The 22,977-nt window shown below is 42.8% G+C and overlaps 2 protein-coding genes across 6 annotated transcripts in view; one reads left to right on the top strand and one right to left on the bottom strand.

Moving 5' to 3' along the window:
- Nucleotides 1–1,110: 1,110 nt before the first annotated feature.
- lrrtm4l2 (leucine rich repeat transmembrane neuronal 4 like 2) lies at nt 1,111–4,504 on the bottom strand. Its single transcript, XM_086312857.1, has 2 exons — nt 4,242–4,504; nt 1,111–3,719 (listed from the first exon to the last, which is right to left on the bottom strand). Exons 1-2 carry the CDS (start codon nt 4,243–4,245, stop codon nt 2,116–2,118), a joined length of 1,608 nt encoding a protein of 535 aa, XP_086168983.1. The 5' UTR covers nt 4,246–4,504; the 3' UTR covers nt 1,111–2,115.
- Nucleotides 4,505–12,518: 8,014 nt separating this feature from the next.
- Nucleotides 12,519–22,977, top strand: part of LOC147317021 (leucine-rich repeat transmembrane neuronal protein 4) — a 64,948-nt gene continuing 54,489 nt past the window's right edge. For 3 of the 5 annotated variants that reach the window (XR_015131794.1, XM_086313587.1, XM_086313586.1), the window contains exons 1-2: nt 12,519–13,159; nt 13,675–15,264. Coding sequence is in view for 2 of the 5 variants with exons in the window: in XM_086313587.1 (XP_086169713.1) it covers nt 13,108–13,159; nt 13,675–15,221 (1,599 nt within the window). In the remaining 3 variants the exon portion in view is untranslated. The remainder of the gene's footprint in view (nt 13,160–13,674; nt 15,265–22,977) is intronic. The other 2 variants (XR_015131792.1, XR_015131793.1) reach the window with 1 other exon arrangement.

The raw sequence follows: 22,977 nt of genomic DNA, 5'->3' as shown, positions 1-22,977 counted from the left end.
TTTATGGATATAAATTCTGTTGGCAGCGTGCCTCGACGCCTGCCTGGAGGATAAGGAAAGTGGATTTTGAGCGATCATAAATCCACATCTAAACAACCTTTGACCTGTCAGAAAGTTTCCACGTTTAGCACACGACACATGCGAACGGGCTAATAGCAGATAATAAGAGGGATTCAAGCGTGCATTTACTTCAAAACACAACAGGTGGAAAGAAAAAAAGCAGACAGCAAAAAAAATGTGACAGCTGCGAGGGAGAGACTGTAGGATGCCGTTTTTCAGCGGAATCTCTCGCGTTGGGACGAATACCCCTTTTTATTGCTCATATATGCTAACACTAGTGCTGCCTGTGTGTCTTGCTCAACGTGTGAACATTTGCATGTCTCCTGGCACAGGTTCATTTTTCTGTCAACACAGTAAACAAACCACACACACACACACACACACACACACACACACACACACACACACACAAAGAGAATACGTAAGGGAGGAGATGGGGAAAAAAGCAGACCAGTGCAGCTGATAGCTTCATAATAGCATAACTGCCTTGACCTGTAACACCCACTGTCCCTCAGTGGCCTGCCTCTATTCTGTCCTTCCTTTCACTGCACCAGAGCTGTATTTTCAAACTGACAGTGAATACATGGTTATATAAAGCAGAGATTCTTAATCTCTTTCTGGTTTCAGGGACCAAAAATGTCTCTTTGTCTCAAAGAATGGCATCGCCTACTTGGGCTCCACTTAAACCAAACCTTTCCGCAGTAAAACAGAGTATAATACTCCTCTCCTCTTTTTTTTTTAAAACAAGATCAGCTATATCCCAGGGACTGACACGGTCCCCCTACCCTCTGTTTGAGGTGTTAACCCAGATACAATCAATGCTGTAGTGCCGGGAGAGGGTGTAAGAGAAGACAGCAGGAAAACGAGACACGTGGAAATATGTCAGCTCCCCCTCGCGTGCAGCTGCAAATCCAATGAGATGTGAAACATCCACATCACAATGCATGGATTTCAAGAGATTTTTTTTTCGCCATGCGCCGCGTCAGATGTCAGCGTTCTCATCACACACACATTTTCTTCTCTCTTTTTTTTCATCAGTTGTCAGTGTTTCTTTTAATTATACAGTCACATAGAATTCCTAGTATCCACATTATTACGTCTTTACACAAACAGTCCATACAATGACAGCGGTAATCAATACAAAATATGTTGAAAGTCAACATTGTTACTTCTTAACACACACACACAAGGCCTTCTGTTGGACCTGACAGATTTGTACAGCTTGGAAAACGTCAGTCCTGAGATTCAGACTCATGGGTATTTAAATACTGTTCATCTGTGTGGCTTTTCTCACAGCAAATCAAATTGCACACATATTTTTTCTCTTTTTTTCTGTAGTCAGGACGGATCCTTTTACAGGAGAAAGAAACATCTAAAGTAAAGAGAACGGCCTCATGCATATGATCTCAGGACAAGATTGTTCTCTGTGATTGCCCCCCACCCTCGTCCATTTTTATGGTAGTGCTACTGCTATACTGTGGGGCCCAATGCAAAAATAATTTAACTGGACAAAAACTATCTGTGAGAATAAGGTGCAGTCCTATTAGTTCATCCCCATAGTACACTCATATACACACATACACTCAAAGGTACTGACATTTATCCAAAATGCTTTACAAGCTATATAATAGTAATAAATAAAAAAACAAAAACAAAACAGTTGCAAGTAAAAAGTGGCTTTGTTGGCTCGTATGTTCTATGGCAATATACTCTGACTAAGAATAAGGTCAGTCTCTCTGTGGAGCTGACTTTCGCGTTAGCAAAGATCCAGTCTTTTTGTAAGGTCAGACACAGCTAACCCGACTGACCCTGCCACTGTTCTTGTGTCAGTCAGGGCGATAATTAACTCTCCAAATATATTTCTCCATTCCAAACTTCTTTTCTCTGCATATAATTATATTGTACTATGCCCCCCAGTATTTTATTCACTGCTGCAGAATCTATCATCTCATATTAGAGATAAAAACCACTTAATCTTTTTTTTTGGAGGGGAAACAAAGCCTATCTACCTCTGCTTAGCAATTGCACTTTATATCTCGTGTTTTAGTGGGCAGCTCAGACCTCGCATTCTATTGATCCTGATATAGTGCACGTGCACGGCCTTGGCTCGTTCACCAAGGAGTCCATTGTCTCCGAGTTTGAGTGGTAGCTCAGATAGTACTCTTGCAACTGAGAGTTAAGGTCCTGTTCCTGCTTGCGGGCCTTTTTTCTGCGCTTATGGTTGACTGAGTGCTGCTGCAGCTGCCTCATGGTGTTGGGGTAGCGCCTCCACGAGACATAAATAACCAGCAGAATCAATGACACTGACAAGAACAGGGCTACGCTGCCCGCAATGATTTTATGGAAAGCCATATGTTCAAACTGTAGCTCAGGGATAAATGATGTAGGTGTTTCGGGGGAATTGTGAGCTGTAGAGCTCATAGTTATGGACTCTGTTGTCTCTCTGTCTGTCCTGCCAGGCTGGTCAGGTGAAGCAGTGGATGTCTGTGCAGCCAGGTCTGTAACATCAGAGGGAGACGGGGGAGCTGTGATGTTCACAATTTCAGCTGAACCCCTAATGATGAAAGTGGTCGAGAACACATTTAACATGTCTATGCATACTGAGTGGTTTCTCACTACGTCCACCACTCTTTCGCCCTGCACAGACTTGGGACTGCTGCATATCATGCTGATTTCTTTGGAGTCTTTGAAGGTTCTCAGCCATGTCATGAGAGGGCAGATGCTGGGGCTGCAGTCCCAGGCGTTACCTGCCAGGCTGATGGTGGTCAGCGAAGTCCATGCTGCCACAGCCTCCACAGGCACGCTACTCAGCTTGTTTGATTCGAGGTTCAGTATCTGTAAGTTTGGCATGCACTGGAAAACAGCGGGATCCAAGATTTGGATTTCATTCCCCGAGAGGTCCAGTTTCTGAAGTTTCTGCCAAGTCCACGGCACACCTTGATTGATGAATCGTATGCGGTTCCATTGCAAATAAAGAGCCTGGAGGTTGCTGAGGCGTGGGAAAATAAAGAAATTAATCCTGGTAAATTGATTGTGCTCTAAATGAAGTTCCCTCAACTTGAACAGCCCCAAAAACGCGGTGCGGGTGAGGCTCCGCAAGCGGTTATAACCCAGGTCGAGGAACTCCAGGCTGCGGCAATCCAAAAAAGTACGAACGAGGATCTGTTTCAGTCCATTGGACCTGAAGTGGAGATTCTGTAGCTTGCGCAGCCCGTAGAAATGTCCGGGATGGAGAGACTGCAGCTGATTATAGGATAAGTCCAGATTCCTCAGGTTTGGTATGGCACTGAATGTGTTGTTGTGCAGATGGGATATTTTGTTTGAGCTCAGGATCAGTTCTTTCAGCCTGCGCACCCCGTGGAAAGCTAAAGCATCTATGGCATTGATTGAGTTGTGGTCCAAGTAAAGCCACACAAGCTGACCAAGATGAGCGAAGTGGTACGGCAGCAGAACCTGCAGGTTGTTGTAACGCAGAGACAGACCTTGGCATCCCGTGGTGATGTTTTCTGGAACGTTGTGGAAGATGCCCGACTCACAATAAACGATCTTTCCCTCGCAGCGACAACTCACGGGGCACATCCTCTCCCCCTTGCTGAGCAGCAGCAAAACGGCTGCCTGCAGAAGAAGACATGATAACCGCCAGTCCAACATCACAGAACCTGTTGGGGGTAGAGTGGAGCACAAGCAATCAAAGAGATGACATGGTTTAAGAAAATGCCTGCTCAAGGACGCTCAAATAAGTAAAGGCAAAGAATTCATCCTTCAAACAGGAGATCATGGAGAGAGGAGCAGCTTGAGGTCTGATGTCTCAGACTCCAGACCTGCTTCATGAAGAATTGATAACAGTCTGACGTCAGCTATTTTTAAGGTATGCATATGTGATCATATTCACATAAAGAGAAAAGCAAATAACAGTAATTATTATTAGCTTTTCAAAGACCAGACACGTAAAATCCTCCTCCATCATTAGGTAATAATTAAATAAATAAATAAATAAATAAATAAATAAATAAATAAATAAATAAATAAAAGCAAAATTCAGTTTAGGAACTAAACAGAAATAATAATAATTAATAATAATGATCTGCCATTAAAAACTGATCACTGCCGTCGTCTTGGCTACGAGGAGCCTCAGGAGGGAGAAACTGTGTCACTAAATTGTGAGGAACATAATGACTTACCCATGGTTACCGAGGGAAGGAGTAATCCTCTAGGGGGGGTTAAAAAAAAGAACGATAAGAGACGCGTTAAACTGCTCTCAGTCGCAGTTTATGCGGCTTCAGAGTTGCACATTGAGCATGACTTGAGCAGCAGAAGCAAGTTTTCCGTAGCGGTCCAAACCCCCTGATCCCTGCATGCCGCTCAGAAATAGGACGCCTTCACACCTGGGTCGTACTTGGAGTCGCCACTATAGTCCAGTCGGCTGTGTGCGCAATTACCCATTTGAGCGCCAACAGACTGATGCACAATCCTCCACTCTGTGCTCTCTCTCTCCCCCCTCTCTCTCTCCCCTCAGAGGCGTAGGCGTCTCCAAACACACATACAGTATATAAACTCACCTCCAGCCACGCATGCCTAAACCAGCTATTAATTAATGAATTAATTAAAGCAAAGTATTAGTATTTTTTATCTATTAATTGCTCGTATTTTTTTTTAACCTGGGTTGAATTAAAAGCTACCTAAAATTAATTCTAAAAATTAGCTTTGAAACCAAGCTTCGCATTTTTTTTAATTTTAGGTATTTTATTTGTATTTATTTATAGTAAGATTTCACCTCGTTTACTTGCACCGGTGTCCTGATGAGTGCCGAACATGATGATGACAGAGATAACAAACGGGGGCGGGGGTGCGGGTAATCAAAACAACAAACTCTGGGCTGGTGGTGGAGGTGGGGGGCTGTGATCCACATCCACCATTCATTCAGCACTTGCAATCATTCATTCAGGAAAACAGAAAAAAACCCAAGTAGTGACAGAAAACGTGTGATGAGTAGCTTGTCAAAAATGCTAATTATTCTAACAGCTTAAGTGTGATGTTGACACTTTAACGCAGATAAACAGTCAGCACCTCTTGCTGGCTAGAAATGTTCCAGACAGCGGGATTATAAATGGCCTTTATGAAGTGTGCACTCAACAGACGGCAGAGGAACAAAAGGGGAAACAAAACATACTGGAAGTGGGAGGGGATGAGGGTACCTCTAATTTTGTGGTTGTTTCACGCTCATCTTTCATACTCTGCTAAATCTGCTTAGAGCACGCACTCACCTCATTGGACACAACAGCGTGGAAAATGCACAGCAGTCAGAGAGTCTTGAGTTGTAAGGTGTGGTAACAGCAACCCCTTGTGCACGCGGAGGGAAGCGTATGGCTTGCAGAGACCTGGAAATTCACCAGTTCAGCGAAGACTGGAGAGAGATAGGTAACCAACCAGATCACTTGTGGGTAACCAGAGCAAGCTGATGAATTCATATTCATATTTGTAATATTACTGGGAAAGCAATATTTCCTGCCATCCCTGTGGAGCGCATTAAAGAGAAATGTATTTCTGCTCTTTAAAGAGAGGGTTGATTATGTCTATAGTGGCACACTTTGTAATTAAATGTCATTTAAATGCATTTATTCAACTCATAGATTACTTTTCATTTAGGGGGCAAACTGCTTGCTTGACAATTTGTAACATTAAGGTGGAAGAAGTGCCAGTTTCTACATAAATACTATAGAGAAAACGAAACCTGCTCTCAGCTAAGGGTGTGAGCTGTGCTGTTTGTCAGTGATGGTGTCAGCTTCCACAAACAGGTTATCAACCGGAACTCACTTTGTATATGGTAAATGACTCCGTATGCACGCCGACTCCATCTTCTGTATTGACAGTATAATTGTGGATGTCATCAGATGTGACAACCGCTATCTCTTAACTGCCAGTGACAGCAGACGAATCCTCCTCTGGGCCATTTTCAAACCCATTCTCAGAGATCAAAAATGCGAGCCCGCCTTTTCAAAATGATGCTAATAAACAGGATGTTACAGCGTGGAAGATGAAGAAAAGTTGGGCTTTACAGGCATAAGTTTGTGTCTGAACTGACTTGTTAAGAGCCTGCACTGTGCCACATGTGGACTGCACAGCGAGTTGCATGCAGTCACATATTGTTGTCAATATAACGCACATCTGGTGCTCACAGGTGGATGGATTTAATCACCCACTCAGTCAACTTTCTCTGACATTTCACTCTTCTCACTAGGCCACAAATTATCAACCATGTTTATATTCTCAAAATTGCCTCTCATGATAATTTTGTGCCCTTCAGCAGATTGGCAACCTGTCCAGGGTGCACCCCTCATAACTCGTCCTATGACAGATGGGAGGAATTCCCCCCCAAGACCTGGAACTGGATAAGCAGAAGTAGATGGGTAGATGTTTGAATGTAGTTGCCTTCTGTTACAGCATCACATGCATCACAGAGATAACTTGATGGCTAATTTGCCTTTACGTGACTGCTGCTGCACATATTGAAATCCACAGGAGGGAGACTCTGCAGAAAGAAACTGAGTTTCTGTTGCACTTTTCAGGCCTTCTTTTAGTATTTGACAGCTTTTACTGCTATATCTCAAACTGCATTGAAATGAATTTGATGCCCAGGTATTCAGCGGTTGCGCGAAGAGGTAGGCCACAACGTCTCATTGCTCATGCAAACAAATGACTCTCAGTCACTCTAAAGCAGCAGGTTCATTAAAATTTTATTTGCACGTAAGGTTTAAACAACTATATAGCACTTTTATCGCAATTGGGAACAAAATGAAAAAGGTAAACAGTACACAGTGGAAAAACAAACATCTAAGTGACTGAGATCCTCAACTGCTCATTATTTACAGACATTTTCTCATTTTATCTTTTTTATTTGTTTAGAGAATACATACTCGAAATAGAATCTGGTCCTGCCAACCCTGACAAATACAGATATTGAGCATATTGTCATTTGAGACATGCCTGAAAAGCTGTAAAGCTCAGCCGCAATCCCGCCAAATCAGCTAACCTCGATGCTTGGCCACATCTGGTGATGGCTCAGCTGATGCCCTTCAGCACATCCAGCCAGAAAATTTTAACTGCTTTAGCCTGTCCACGTATGCAAACTTCTTTGCAACCTGTCTCCACCATTCATACCAGTCATATTGCCAAATATAGACCACATATTGAAATACCAAGCTTCTTTTACTGAAATATCTTGTTTTAAAATGGTCACCCTGGTTTTACTCTATTATTAAGTATATGAGGAAGAATTGCTGTTGTAGGGAGATCAGCTGTTCGGCTGGCCTCTACAGGTCCCTGATAAGATGATAAACAGGAACAGAGTCACTGTTTCTCCTCACTGACTGGATTTGCTTTGTCGCATCACCTACAATAACACAAATCATTTGTGAGCTAGAGCACAGCCCTTTGTTTTCTTTTATATTTATATTAATACTTTATAAAACAGCGAAGCCTGTTGCCTACTCAAGTTGTCTTTTCAGTCCCCAGTTGGAAGTAGGACCGTTACATTGTCGGCTTTTTTTGTTGTGGTTGTTGATGATAGGGAATCCTTGTTGCCCAGCTGTCTCGTGTGTGCAGAGCTTTTCTATGTACGCTGCATTATGTATGAGGAAATACACAAATGAAAGCAACATAAACCATTTTTAAAAGCAGCACCTTGATATTTGCGGTGCAAGGAAAGGCTCATTTGGAACATTATGGTTGTTTGACTCAGGATTCGAATGCACAAGCCCATTACCATCATCTCTATAATGCATTACCAACCGATCCTCACAGGCCTCCTCGCAGAAGGAGAAGTTTATCTTATGCATGAGAGCAGAGTTTGAAAAGGTAGACTTAGAATATAGAGAGATGCTTTAATGATCTTTTGCTGGAGAAACGAAGCCGAAGAGTTTTGTTTTAAGCATTTTAACGACTGTTTAACCAGCTTCCCCGCCCCCTCGTTAAATGCATCAGTGTTACAGCTGCTGACGTTTCAGCTTGAGAAAGATGTAAAAGTGAGTATAAGCCCAGGTGAGATGAATGACTTTGCAACTTCAAATCAGCACGTAACTTCAAAACTGTTAATGAAAAGTGGCTGCACGATGGTGCGACCAGTGAGCTGTGTTAGGATGAGGATCGGTTTTGGAGGAATCAGCTTTCGTATACAGCAATCAGTCGGCACACGCTCTCTCTGGTGTATTAAATGGCAGAAACAAGCATGCTGTTTGAGTCACAGGAGCAGCAGGGGGTAGAGTGGCAGATGTTTTGGGACCAGGCTTCTTTCTCAGAAATATTTACTTGCTGCTAGGATGTTTTTTTAATGTTCAGGAGGTAATTAAAACTTCAAATTTAGAAGTCAGGGTCAGCGCAAATTAAATCTGTTTGAATCTGCTTTGTGCTAATTATTTTACTATACATTTCTAAATCCCGTTTCAGTGGGATTCATTATGCTGCAAAAAAGCAGTTCCGCCCATGCTCTATTATTCAGGGTTCAGTCAGTCACAGACAGTCATTAAAGTTTCATAGTAAGCAGTTTGGTGGCTGAGGCATTTGCAAAGTGAGGTGAGTGCATATACCTTTTTGTTGTTTATGCCCCTGCTCTCTGTGCTGTTTAAAGTCAAAAGAAAGCCATTCTTCTGGTCTCTTATGGTGTTAACTTGTTCCCGATGACTCCTGAGGTGCCATTATCCAGCAGCAGAGAAACCCACGTGATTGTCTCAGTTTGGCAAGCAGATGGATTTCAGCTTGAAAGCAAGAATAAGCACAAAGCAAACATGCAAGTGAGAAAGGCTTAAAGGAGTTGAGGTAGACTCGTTCCTTTCAGTGTAAAAGTTGCCTATAAATGTACTGTGAAACTCAATTATTCCTTGCATATGCCAGTTCTCGCAGATTCCAGAAAAAGCTGAATGAAATGTGAAAGTGGGTCATGTTAGATTTGTTCAACAACATAAATAAGAAGTGATGCACAGACCACAGGGGATTTAAAGGAACCCGGCTTGGGATGGTTATACAGCAGGGACGTGCTGTGATTTAAAAAAAATAAAAAATAGGGATAGGAATACAGGATATAACAGCTTTTTCCACCATAAACATCAAAATTTCTTCCTATTCCATACATCCATATGTGGAAAAAACTTTTGAGATGTTTGTGTATGAGGACAAAAGAGACCCCAAGGGGATCGACCTCACAGACCAACTAGAACGGTGCGGTACATTTCACCTCAGACACGTGCAGTTTTACTCTGGATTTAAATTACTTGACACAAAAGTGGGCCACCAACAATGGGGAGAGATCTTGTGATATTATATTGCTAATATTACTCTTCTCCACTTTATTTCCATCCACCATAAAATAGATATTAAAAATCAATGTGTCTTTTAATTTTGTCTTTATAATGTATAGAAGTGAATAAATGGATGACAGGGAATCACTCTTTTCATGTCCTTACTGCTTCTCTTAGCAGACTTTCATGGCCAATCTCAAGGGATAGACGTAGTTCCACATTCTTATTCATGCACTGCAGTCTGCTAAGAAAACAATGTTCCTAATCTTAAAGTTACTGTACACTCATTGGCCACTTTGTTAGCTAACAACTGCTTGTTAATACAAATATCTAATAAACCAATTGCATGGCAACAACTTGATGCATTTAGGCATGCAGACATGGGGAAGATGACCTGCTAACTGCAAACTGAATGGGATGATGAAGGTTGTTGGTGCCTGGCTGTTGGCTGGTTGGAGTTTTCCAGAAAGTGCTGATATGTTGGGATTTTCCCTCACAACCATCCCTAGAGTTTACAGAGGATGGTCTGAGAAGAGAAGATATCCAGTGAGTGGCAGTTCTCTGGGAAAAATGTCTCGTTGATGACTGAGGTCAGAGGAGAATGACTGCTTCGAGCTGATAGGAAGGCAACAGTAACTCAAATAACCACTTGTTACAACCAACAGATGCAGAAGAGAATCTCTGAACACACAAAATGTCTCAATTTCTGCTGTGACATTTGGATGGTAGGGTCAGAATTAGGCATAAACAACATAAAAACATGTATCCGTCCTGCCTTATATCAACTGTTCTGGCTGCTAGTGGTGGTGTAATACTGTTTGGGATATTTTTCTGGCATACTTTGGTGCCAAATATGCATTGTTAAAACATACAGCCTGTCTGAGTATTGTTGCCCGTGTCCATCCCTTTATAACCACAGTCATCTCCAGCAGAACAACATGTCACAAAGCTCAGATCATCTCAAACTGGTATTTTGAACACTGTACTCAAATGGCCTCCATAGTCACCAGATCTCAATCCAATAGAGAACATTTGAGATTCACATCATTCACAACAGGAGATTCACATCATGTATGTGCAACTGTGTGATGCTGTCATGTCAATATGGACTAAAATCTCATGCACCACCTTATTTAAAAGATTGCAACTGTAAAAAAGATATAACTAATACAGTGACCAGTTAGAGTACGTCTAAAACCTCCAAGAAGCAGACTTCATATAAGCTGAAAGGATATATTTGCTCTTAATATGCACAATATATATTCAAGATAAATACATTTAAGTAAATCCAAGAGCATAAAAACTATATAACAGAAAAAGTTGGTAATCCATAATAAAAAAAGCACCAAGTCTGAACATTACTGGTGTGTAAAAAATGCATACACACAAAAGTTTTTGATTTAAGTTTATTTCCATCCTTTTAAATTCAAATTACTGCAAAACTGGGTCAGTGCTGCTGCACTAATCAAATAAATAGAACCACTGCTGTCACAAATCATTCCCCAGATAACAAACCCTACGTATAACCCTGCTTTACACGTGTACACGTTCGAGAGCTGTCTGCTTATATTACTGTTTTGCACCACACGGTGTTACACGTCTGCTTAAGAATACATAAACATTTCAGAAATGAAAGTTTGGAAGCACCATCAGATGGTTCTAAACACACAGATGATTGTGAGGTGACTGCACAGCACACTGAAGGGTAAAAGCTCTGCTACCGTCACTGCCACTCCTTCAGTTACATATGTGCCCATGCCAGAGAAAGTGATTGTGTATGTGTGTGTGTGTGTGTCTTTAGATTAATGCCCTGCCCTTCACCTCCAGTTAGCTTATCGATCTAACACTGGAAATTAAATCAGTGACTGATGGCGAAGTGCTACATGCATCCGTTTTATTTTAGTTTAAGCAATTTCTTTGTCACAAACTATTTGTGATTTGAGCTCAAATATTCATTAATGTCCATTACTGGTAATTACGCTGCTCATTAAGTGCAGGGGCAGAGGGACCCATTAGAAATGATGACTTTGACCCGGACTCAAAGTCCCATTATGAAGCCTTGAGAGCATCCTTTGTTTACGCATGATGTATTTCAGTATCACTACCAATAAAGAGTTCCTAGTGAGCTCCTACTTAATTTTTTACACTTTTTCTTGCTCATAAATGTATCATAAGACTAAAAGAGAGCATTTGGAATGCTAATGTAGCAAATGTCAACAAAACCTTCATTGCAAAATACATTAATTCAGAAAATAAATAACAAAAGTGATATGGAGATTGAGAAATGTTTAACAGATATGATCTAAAACCTGCATCCTACCTGTACAAGGCAGACTGCAGGCTGCATGTGTGATTTATTTTACCACCAACTCCTTAACAACTTCTTAACAAGCTGACCTTTTTGTTACAGGCCCACCTGCCGAAGTCCTAATTAAAAACCCACATTAACAGATTTTGCCAATAGACCCTTCGATGCAGGCTCAGATAGAGTAAAACTCACTGCATAATTCCACTTAATTACCGGTGAGGAAAACAATCTGTGCGTGGACTTCGCCAAAATAATGAAGTTTGCGTTTGAGGTCCTCGCATTTTCCTTGGATATTTATCCCAGAACCCCTCCTGCTCCTCCGTCCTCTGTTTCTTAATCATCTACTTGAAAGAAACACACGTGGCGAACCTCAAAATATGTGCAGACTTACAAAGAAAACTAAGTAGTATAAAGGTTTAAATTAACTACCTCCAGCGGCCAAATGGTTCTTAAATAGCAATAATATTCAAGCAAAAGATAATGGAATATTAAACAGGACTGTGCTGTATAATGACTGCCTCTGCCTATGCCTCTTAAGATTCATATGTGCCCCCCAAAAAAGAGAAAGAAAATCAGGGCATTAAAGTTACATAATATTTCTTCGCTCATTATAATCTTAAATTTGGTGGGGTTTAATTCTAATGAACGCACATCTTGCGGCACATCTTCACAAATATCCACACAAAAAGCTAACAGGCTTCCCATTCCCTCTATAATTGATATGCAGGCTGCGTTTGTGATAACAATGAAGTCTACTTTAGGTTTTTCCGGTTGCGGAGTGCCACTCTGCGACCAGAAGAGGGCATCTCAAGTCCTGAAACCGAGCACCGGCGAGCTCCGTAATAATCTAACACCAACATCATTCCTGTTGCTGTACAATTGATTTATTTTTAATGCGACGGTTAACGGCTCTAATCCACAGCAGCCTGCTTCTTCCCCCCCCCCACTCTCTCTCCACTGTCCACGCCTGAAGCGGGATATAACCAACTTATCGGCTTTGGACCACAGTTTATCTCTCTCAGATTTCTTCACTTGGTCGTTTTCCAGTGTTTTTTCTCCCCGTCTCTCTCGCTCTGCCACTTAACCTAGATTCAACAATTGGCGACTCGGTGTTTAGACTGTTTTTTTAATAGCCTCCCACGACAGGCGCTAAACTGTCACTCTCATGAGGATACGAGCTTGAGCGCATCCATCCGAGGGCTTTCGGGAGAAAAAAAAATACGCGTTATCGAGCTGATGTTGTGCGGTAATGTAGGAAACTACAGACAGGGAGGCTGATGCACACCTTTTGGAGCTGCTCTTATCTCCGACAGGTGTGCGATTGCAAGTAGAGCGGATCCGGCTTCGGCGCAAAGTGTCCGTTTTATCCGCGCAGACGGGCGTCCTGGTTAAGTGTCCAACTATTTGGGCAAAACGCCGAGTGCGTCTAAACATGTGCACCGGAGACGCATGCAACAGAGATCCCTGAGCAAGAGGAAGAGCCGACACCGAGCAAATATGGGTATGTATTGCCAAAATCTGTTCCGCAGGGTGCTTAAAGGGTTCATTCCTGCGCAGTCTTTTTTGTCTTTTGCCTAACTACAATTCACTTAGAGCTGGTGTCGCTGGCGTCTGTGCCCCCCCTGCGGTTTATGACTGATGACTGCAGGCAGGGGAATCCGAAAGGAGGCTTTTCTCTCAGCAACTGTTTGTCACATTGTGCATCATGCGTGTGGTTTATCAATCACCTTTCCAAGAGCATGACTTTGGCTGAACATAAGTGTGTGTGTGTGTGTGTGTGTGTGTGTGTGTGTGTGTGTGTGTGTGTGCGCGCGCCATGAATGCTCCAGTGCAAATTAAGTAGGCAGGAAAATCCCCCCCTGCAAATGTCTCAGAACATATTCAGTTGCTCGACTCAAAAATTGTGCACATTCTATTTTCCTCTCTTTTATTCCCTTCTAGTCCGTGTAGTCTACATGGTTCTGTGTGATACATGTTCTGTACTCATAAACCTCTCACTTTCCTGTGTGTCTGCAGGACTTTTTGTGCTTTTCAGATGGCTTGTGTTCACTGTGGTGGTGCCCTCCTGGCTGCTTGCTGTTCCAAGCGGCATCCGTGAGCGTCCCTGCCCCCAGAGCTGTCGATGTGATGGGAAAATAATATACTGCGAGTCCAATGCCTTCCGTGACGTGCCAAACAACGTGTCTGTCGGCACACAGGGCCTGTCTTTGCGTTATAACAGCCTGGTGAGCCTTAGAGCCCACCAGTTTGCGGGCCTCAGTCAACTAGTTTGGCTCTATCTTGACCACAACTACATCAATGCCGTGGATGGCCAGGCTTTCCACGGGATAAGGAGGCTCAAAGAACTGATTCTCAGCTCCAATAAGATCACGCAGCTGAAAAACAACACTTTCCACGACGTCCCGAATTTGCGTAACCTAGACCTTTCCTACAACAAACTGCAGGTCCTCCAGCCTAATCAGTTCTGGGGTTTACGGAAGCTACTCAGTTTACACTTGAGGTCAAACTCCCTAAAAACAGTCCCGATGCGCGTTTTCCTCGACTGCCGTAACCTGGAGTTCCTCGATATTGGCTACAACAGGTTGAGAAGCCTCACACGTAATGCCTTTGCGGGACTCCTGAAGCTCATCGAGCTCCATTTGGAGCACAACCAGTTTTCTAAGATAAATTTCGCTCATTTCCCTCGCCTGACTAACCTGCGGGCTCTCTATCTGCAGTGGAACCGCATCAAACTGCTAACGCAGGGCCTGCCATGGATGTGGACTTCCTTGCAGAAGTTGGACCTCTCAGGAAATGAGCTCCAAGTGTTGGATCCAAGCACATTTCAATGCCTGCCTAACCTTCAGACTCTCAACCTGGACTCCAACAAGCTCACTAATGTCTCTCAGCAGACAGTGGATGCTTGGATCTCCCTCACAACCATCAGTTTGGCCGGTAATTTGTGGTACTGTAACCCCAACGTTTGCCCTCTGGTGTCCTGGCTCAAAGCCTTCAAGGGTAACAAGGAGTTTACAATGATATGTACCAGCCCTAAGGAGGCACAAGGAGAGAAAGTTACAGATGTGGTGGAGACCTACAACATCTGTACTGCAACTCCGACCCCTATCCCCTCAACGACATTGCCCCTCACAACGGCGTTTCAGCCTGAGCTGAAACCTCTCCCCACGCAGTCTGCGGTGGATAAAAAGCTAACCTGGAACAGGACAGCCTCTCCAACTCCTTCCGAGGCCTCCCCCACTATCCCATTACCAGACACCGAGTATGTGTCCTTCCACAAGATCATAGCCGGTAGCGTGGCCCTCTTCTTATCTGTGGCTATAATTCTGCTGGTTATCTATGTGTCGTGGAAGCGCTATCCCAGCAGCATCAAACAGCTTCAGCAGCGCTCTGCGGTTAAGAAGCGCCAGAAAAAGGCACGGGAGACCGAGCGCTCCTTTAATTCACCACTGCAAGAGTACTATGTGGACTACAAGCCTTCACACTCAGAGACTATGGATGTGCTGGTTAATGGGACAGGACCTTACACATACACCATCTCAGGCTCCAGGGAATGTGAGGTATGACCGTTGCCCTCCAAAAATCCATTTCCACTGCGAGGCATAAGAGGTAAATTTTCTAATGATCTGCAGGGTGAAAAAAAATTGTTTTCTCCTCTGCTTCTGTCTGTAATAGGATAAGGACGCAAAGGGCAGTGCATGGTGACTTGTTTTGCATTATGCTGGGTTTGTTCAGTTCCATTCGATTACCCAGCTGTTGTTTTGAGTCATGCAATATTATTGCTAAAATATGATACCCATTAGCTGCGAGTGCAGCGGCAGCTCCTCCTCATTGGTAACTTACAGTAAGATGCATTACACGCAAAGTGGCTCCATCTTTCACTCCTGACACAAAACATCTCATTGATGAATCTGTGTATTCTCAGACTTTTTATTTTCCCAAAACTGCTTGCCGTCCTGAACGAACCGGTGTAAACCGATTGGATCAAGTCACTGTGCAGATGGTCCTCTCCTATCCTGTGTGCTTGCTGCCACAGCTGTAGCGGCAAACGTGCAAATCGTGTGAGTCTTGATGTTTGTTTGCGAATGTCTGAAGTGTGCCAATATTTACAATCACACCAGCTGATTGTAAATCTCATTTTCTTTGCTTTTTTCCCCCCTAGCCTTTAGCAATTGTGTGCTTAGGTTTTTTTCCTCATTAGTTTAACTTACAAAGTTCAAACAGTCACCACAGGCTGGGGAACACTATGAAGGCCTGCAGCCAAATAAAAGATAAATTATGCATTTGGGCTTGCATTTTTCCCAGTTTTTGTGTAACGCTGCAGGAGGGGACTGCATTATGCTACTTTTGTTTAATCTCAGCATTATAAAGAAACTGTTTACTCCTGTGAAACTTTTACTCATGGAATTGGCTTTAAAATTCTTGCACTAAAACCAGACTTCCTCCACGTGACAGATTGTGAGCCCCCTGCGTGGCACTAAGGGATCGAGACAGAAAGGCTAATCAATTTGCTCGTGTTTAATTAGGCACTTTTTTTGCCCATGTATTCTTTATTTTCTCTCCAAATGCTCTGTATCTGTCTTCTTTTGTCCAGCAGCTTTTCTTTTTTCTTCTTTTTCATTTGGCAGTGTGGTTAAGTGTGATTAACAGAACATGTTGTGCTGGGAAAGATGTGGAGTCGCTGGAATCTTTGCGAGCACCTTTTTGTCAGAATAACCAGACATGCTGTTTAGTACGGGAGACATCTTTCTTCTCCGTTGTCTGTGTCAGCGCAGCTCAGAGACAAAGTTTTATCTCGCTGCAGCACAGCTCATTTTCTATACTCTACATACACCATGTAAAGCATTTTATAAGATGTTTCATGTCAGTGGATTGTGCTGTAGCACCAGTTAGGTTCTTGCTGTGCCCTTTACTCAAGTCACTGTAAAAAGGCCCGCACACATATGTTTCATTGTTTTCAGAAATGTCACTTGGTACAAGGTGCGCGGGTAGCTAAATCAGCTCTTTGTCAGATTATCTGTGGCAGAGCATTTCTCAAGCGCAAGGGAAGCTGGAGGTGAGATGGTCGGCTTATCAATCTTGTAGCTTTCATGTGCGAATGTGGCGTGGGAGCATTAAATGGCAGACCTAATGGGGCTTCTGCTAGCTGGAATAACTAATAGCCCATCAGAGGTAAGGAGCCGAGACTTCCCTCAGCTTTGTTATTCCTTGCCCTCTACAGCTCAAGGGAGCAGCATGAGTTGTTAAAAATGTAATGGGATTTTTTTTCTTTTCCATTTTTTTGTTACCTCTGTGCGTGTTACATTTCATGCCAAACACAGCAATGCAATGTAAGAACACATGCTAGAGCCGGACACCTGTGAAACCACCTGCAGGTTTGTCGTGCTTGTTTAAGTTGCTGTAAAAATGTGCCCACTAGATCGTCGTGTGCATTAGCTATGAACGTTGCTGCCATCGTGCTCATCAATAGTGTCTTGGGCTATTTGCATCACAGTGCAGGCAAAGTCTCTTCTGACACACGAGAATTCATTTTTCAGTTTTTATTAAGAGCCACAGAGTGCAAAGTGGCAAGTGAGATGAACGTGGGAGAGATGCTGTAAAAGGCTGCCCGAGGGCTCAAACCTTCTTCTCAGGAGTGTATTGTAAACGCCAGAATCCGCTGCACTCCCCGCACATTATTTTAGCTATTCCAGATAGCAAGCACTTAAGCTATTAGCTGCATTTTCAATTAGGAGAAAGAGCTTTGTAATTGAAGCCTGTTATCTTCTGCACATGCCCAGACCAACAGACGTGGAGTTAATTTGTTTCTATAGATTTACTCCAGCACAGCTCAGCAGGTTGGCTTCGACACTGCGAACTGAACTCGCAGGCTGTGAATTTTGATGAACACTTTGAACCGTGCGATTCTGTGGTCTTCCTGTGGCACACTATTTAAAAATTAAAAAAAATAAATAAAAACCCTCTCTCTTCCTTGTATGCTATCCACTTCTGAGCTCATAGAGCAGCTGCAGTGGTAGCTGTCCACCCACAGATAATCCCCTGCAAAGTTATTTCAGAAAATATTATGGTGAGAATCCCACCGTCTCAGCCAAAGGCAATTCTTGTACTAGGGTGGAATCTGCAAGCCTTAATAAGGTGAGGAGATCCTGCTCAGAGATAATTAATGTGGCCTGTGAAAAAGGCGAGTGAAGTGAGGAAAAAGAACTTGCCGGTGCGACGGACTGACACCACTGTTGTCCAAAAGACAAGCCTAAATAATTACTTTTAAAAATCAACTAATTTTCCAGCTGGCAGGGTTTGTCAACATTCTGATGCGTTCGAGGCCAGCACAAGCTTCATTCATGCATGAAGTTGTTCCTTTTTCCTTTCCTCGCATTTGCAGTTAGAGTGTCCCCCTCCTGGTTATATTAAAAACTAATGGCTCCTGTGGACCTAATCAGTGTTTTCCTGGGACGAACTCTGTATCTGGGGGCGCATTTTGTTCAGCAAACATTTGTTTAATTTGTGGACACCATAATACGAGCCTGGCCTTCGAAATGTCAGAAATAAGTATCAAGCATGATGGATGATAAACATACACTGTCTCTACTTGCCAAGATGGCAGCTTGCACTTCATCTCTGCGTAAATGCACAGAAGGCTGGCTGCCGTCAAGTGAAGAGAGTTTTGACAGTCTTTGGTATTTGTTTCCAAATAAAGGCTACAGACATCAGTAAAATGGACCAGTAAAAAAAAAGTGTGTGTCATTTTTTTTAACACATCACTTAGCAAACTACAGGTGCAAGAAATCCTTTGGATTCCTGCATTGATTAGTCATGAAATAAGGTGTTCACTTCATCTAAGTCACAGTTACAGACAAATGAAATTTGACTACTTAACTAATATGACTGGAACGCTTTTCCTGTCTTTATTGAACACACAGAAAAATCCTCTACAGTGTTGGGTGAAAAAGTGAGTGTGCAGAGGTTCATTTAGCAATAACAAGTTCCATTAGACCTTTGTGATTAATGCTGATGAGAGTTGCTCCACAGTGAGGATGACGTTGGGTGATTCCACCTGTTTTAAAAACTGTTTCAGTTCATCTGATTACACGGCCCTATTCAAGTCATGCGTACTTGGGGACACAGTGTCTTAATTTTACAGCGTCTTCTTTAAAAATCCTTAATTTTGTTGATCCATACAATCACACATGCAGCCAAAAAAAGTTTCAACTTTTGTGTTATTTGTCCAGACAACAAAAAGTGTGTAACAAACTACAGCTTTGTAGATCAGTGGTTTCATTCTGTGGTGTGTTTCATTCTTATTCAGTGTTTTTCCTATAGTGGACACATGAATAAAGACCTTGCCACTTGTAAACAATTCTGCAGGTGCTTTGCTTTTAACCTTAGATCTCTTTTCACATCTTTCAGGATTGCATGTTGTGCTCTTGCTGTGATCTTTGCAGGACCCTTAGCGAGAGCCAAAAAAGTCCTGACTTTCCTCCATTATCTAGACAATTTGTCTGTCTGTGGATTGATGACCACCCAGGTCTTTAGAATTGGTTTTGTAACCTTTTAACGGCTTCGTGCATCTTTATAATGCTTCTTCTAAGATCCACTGAAAGTTGTTGTGATCGAGGAACAGCTCACACCAACCAGTCTGTCTTCAGTGCAGACTTTGTCAGTAAGCAGTCTTAGAATGGCCATATTTTTAGAGATAGGAACCTCCACAACCCACACTTCAAATCCAATCTCCTTAATGGAAGTGGAGGAGTCATTAATAACGAGGTTACTTATTGTTTCTAGTGAATTATTCCCGAATGTGTTCCTTAAAGACTTTGATTTTGTGCGTTATTAGTTTAGTCAAATTGTGTTTGTTTATAATTGTGATTTAGATGAAGATCAGGCCATATTTAGTGAGTAATCAATGCATACATTATTATAATCCTAAGGGATAAAGAACTTTGAGGGTTTACATCAGTGAGTGCACACCTGACTGTGCACACTGATCTAAACCTCTCACACAATAGACAACACAATACAACACTGAAAAATAAGGCACGTGCAGTATAGCAAATGAAATGTGTTTTGGGGGGGGTCTTTTCCTTAAAAAAAAGTCTCTTTATGCCATTAATTTTTATTTTGCTCAGTTGTCTTCTTGTTTGGTAGAATTGAAAATTACTGTACCTGCAAGACTGGGTGGCAATGATCCACGGACACACAGAAGTACACTGCTTCGCTTTTATCATACCTGATGATTTTGTGAAAAATGGACTCCAGTCAGCTCCATTAAAACTCAACTGCAGCAAAATGCAGGAAGAAACAGACTATTAAGTGAATTGGCTGTAATGGCTATTATACAACATAATTTTTCAGTGGCCTGTGGTGATGTTAAAAAAAGAAAGAAAGACTTCTGTGTATGATCAAGAATATTAAGCAGATTTGAGGTGTTACATTTTAATACTGTATACATATACACATTGCATGTTTATCTCGTGTGCATATAAGGAATATAATTACATATAATTCTATAAAAATACATAGGGTTTTTAAATTTTTTAAAAATATTTTTATTGCTAAGATAAGACAAATTAATTGCATTGAAACACAACAGAATACAAATATTTTCATGTTTAAAGGATACTTGACATCAGGGAGCTTCATAATATGGATGGTACCGCTGCATACGCTTTCATTTTCATATTTCAGAATGATCTCCGAACATTGTTTCTGTCATAGTCTGAGTCACTTGTAGTTTCGCTGTGCTTAAAGCAATAAGGTTAGCAAGCAGATGTAGACTTTCTCTATCATGCTTCTACCCTTTCAGGCTGCGTACAGGCAGCCCTACTTTATTATTGAAGGCTGTTAGGACTGTGCAGTGTGAGCTCAGGATGAAAAAGGGTACAGTGGCTTTTAATCTTTGTTACATTTAATAGTCTCCTAAAATCAAGCTGGAACTAAACACCAGTGTTTTTTCTTAAAAAGTAATGCTTTACCTTACTTAATTACTCCCCGGCGAAAAAAAAATGTGTTACACTTCTCATTACTTTACTTTCATGTTACTCCATAAGATGGTCTGAAATACACTGTCACATAATCACTAGTTAACAATATAACCCTTAGGCTACAGTCCCACACACTGACACAAATCTCTTTCCTAATGAGGACATACATACGACCTTTCTTTCAATGTTTCAGCATTTGAACACAAAGCCGACAACACAAAGAAAAGTTGAAAACCAGCTCAAAGAGAGACTTTAAAGAAAGCTCCACTGACATTCTACTATAGGAACACGCACAGGCTTCAATCCTACAAGCTTGACTGCCCCTCACTGCCTTTGTTACCTGCTGAAGGTCAGGCTCTGGCTGCTATGCAATGCATGACATTACTGTGTTACGAAAAATATAATGTGATTACAGTAACAGTAATCAGTAAACAATAAAAGTTACAGTAATATAAAGTACTAGTCAGAGCTATTCCAGATCAACCAAACCTTCTCATTTAATGTACTGTGTGGTGGTGTGATTGAGAGACCGTATCGCCTGCGGGAAGAAGCTCCTCCTCAGTCTCTCTGTGTTGGTCTTCAGGGAGCGGAATCGCTTTCCTGACCTCAACAGAGAGAACAGTCCGTTGTTGGGATGGCTGAGGTCCTTCACGATCTTCCTGGCCTTGGTCCAGCACCGCCTGCTGTAGATTGAGTGCAGGTCAGGGAGCTCGGAGCGGATGGTGCGCTCAGCTGACCGCACAACCCTCTGTAGAGCTCATCTGTCCTGCATGGTGCTGTTCCCGAACCAGGTTAAGATGTTTCCCGCCAGGATGCTCTCTATGGTGCACGAGTAAAAGTTCCTGAGCACCTTGGAGGGCAGTTGGAAGTCTCTCAAGCGTCTGAGGTGGTAGAGACGCCGACGGGCCTTTTTCACCACGGTGTTGATGTGACAGGACCATGACAGGTCCTGCGTGATGTGAACTCCGAGGTATTTGAAGCTGTCCGCTCTCTCCACTGGGCACTCGTTGATGACGGGGGGTCTGGTAGTTCCTCTCCTGCTTAGTGCTGAAGTCCACTATCAGCTCCTTTGTCTTACTGACGTTTAGAAGGAGGTTGTTCCTCTGGCACCAGTTCTCCAGATTCCTAATCTCCTTCAGGTAGGCCGTCTCGTTGTTATCAGAGATCAGGCCCACCACAACGGTGTCGTCAGCAAACTTGATGATGGTGGTGGAGCTGGTAGTGGCCACATGGTCATATGTGTACAAAGAGTACAGCAGGGGGCTCAGAACACACCCCTGGGGGGCTCCAGTGCTGAGAGTGGTGGAGGCTGAGACATGTCCGCCCGCCCATCCTTACTGCCTGTGGTCTGCCAGTTAGGAAGTTGGAGATCCACTGACACATAGATGAGCTGAGTCCCAGATGCTCCAGCTTGGTGGTGAGGTGGAGGGAATTATGGTATTAAATGCAGAGCTGTAGTCTATGAAGAGCATTTTAACATAATTCCCCCTTCTAGTGTCCAAGTGAGTGAGTGATGTGTGGAGGAGATGAGAGATGGCATCGTCTGTGGAACGATTTGGACGGTAAGCGAACTGTAGTGGGTCCAGTGTGTCTGGTAGTGAAGAAATGATGAAGTCTCTGACCAGGCGTTCAAAGCACTTCATCACTACTGAGGTGAGGGCTACAGGGCGATAGTCATTGAGAGAAGCAGGGTGGGGTTTCTTCGGGACAGGAACAATGATGGACTCTTTAAAGCATGTGGGGATGACCGACTGAGATAAAGAGATGTTGAATATCTCAGTGAACACAGGAGCTAGCTGGTATGTGCAGTCTCTGAGGATACGACCTGGGATGCCGTCGGGTCCTGCTGCGAGATGTGTCTGCTACTGGAATTCTGTGTGGCATTTATCTGGCCTCTAATCTGAGGTGCTGTTAACTTTCTGAGGCTGGTGACTCGGATGAATTTATCCTCGGCAGCAGAGGTGACTCTTAGTCTTCCTTTCCTGGGGCGGTTCTCATGTGAGACAGTTTTGTCGTAGTGCTTGATGGTTTTTGCAACTGCACTTGGGAACACATTCAAAGTTTTAGACTGACTGACCTTCAGTCCTTAAAGTAATGATGGACTCTCGTTTCTCTTTACTTAGCTGATTGGTTCTTGCCATAATAGGAAATCTAACAGTTGTCAAATAGGGCTGTCAGCTGTGTACCAGCCTGACTTCTGCACAACACAACTAATGGTCCCAACCATTAAGAAGGTAAGAAAATCCACAAATGAACCCTGACAAGGCACAGCTGTGAATCTACAATATAAAAATCTTTAGAGTTATTTATCAATTTTTTCTTTGTAACATAATTCCATATA

This window comes from Aulonocara sp. 'chitande type north' Nkhata Bay, linkage group LG12 (assembly GCF_057382095.1).
Source record: "Aulonocara sp. 'chitande type north' Nkhata Bay isolate Kocher_YH1m ecotype deep benthic linkage group LG12, A_spYH_male_GT1.1, whole genome shotgun sequence".
Lineage (NCBI taxonomy): Eukaryota > Metazoa > Chordata > Actinopteri > Cichliformes > Cichlidae > Aulonocara > Aulonocara sp. 'chitande type north' Nkhata Bay.
This window is presented reverse-complemented; position numbering and strand designations above follow the sequence as displayed.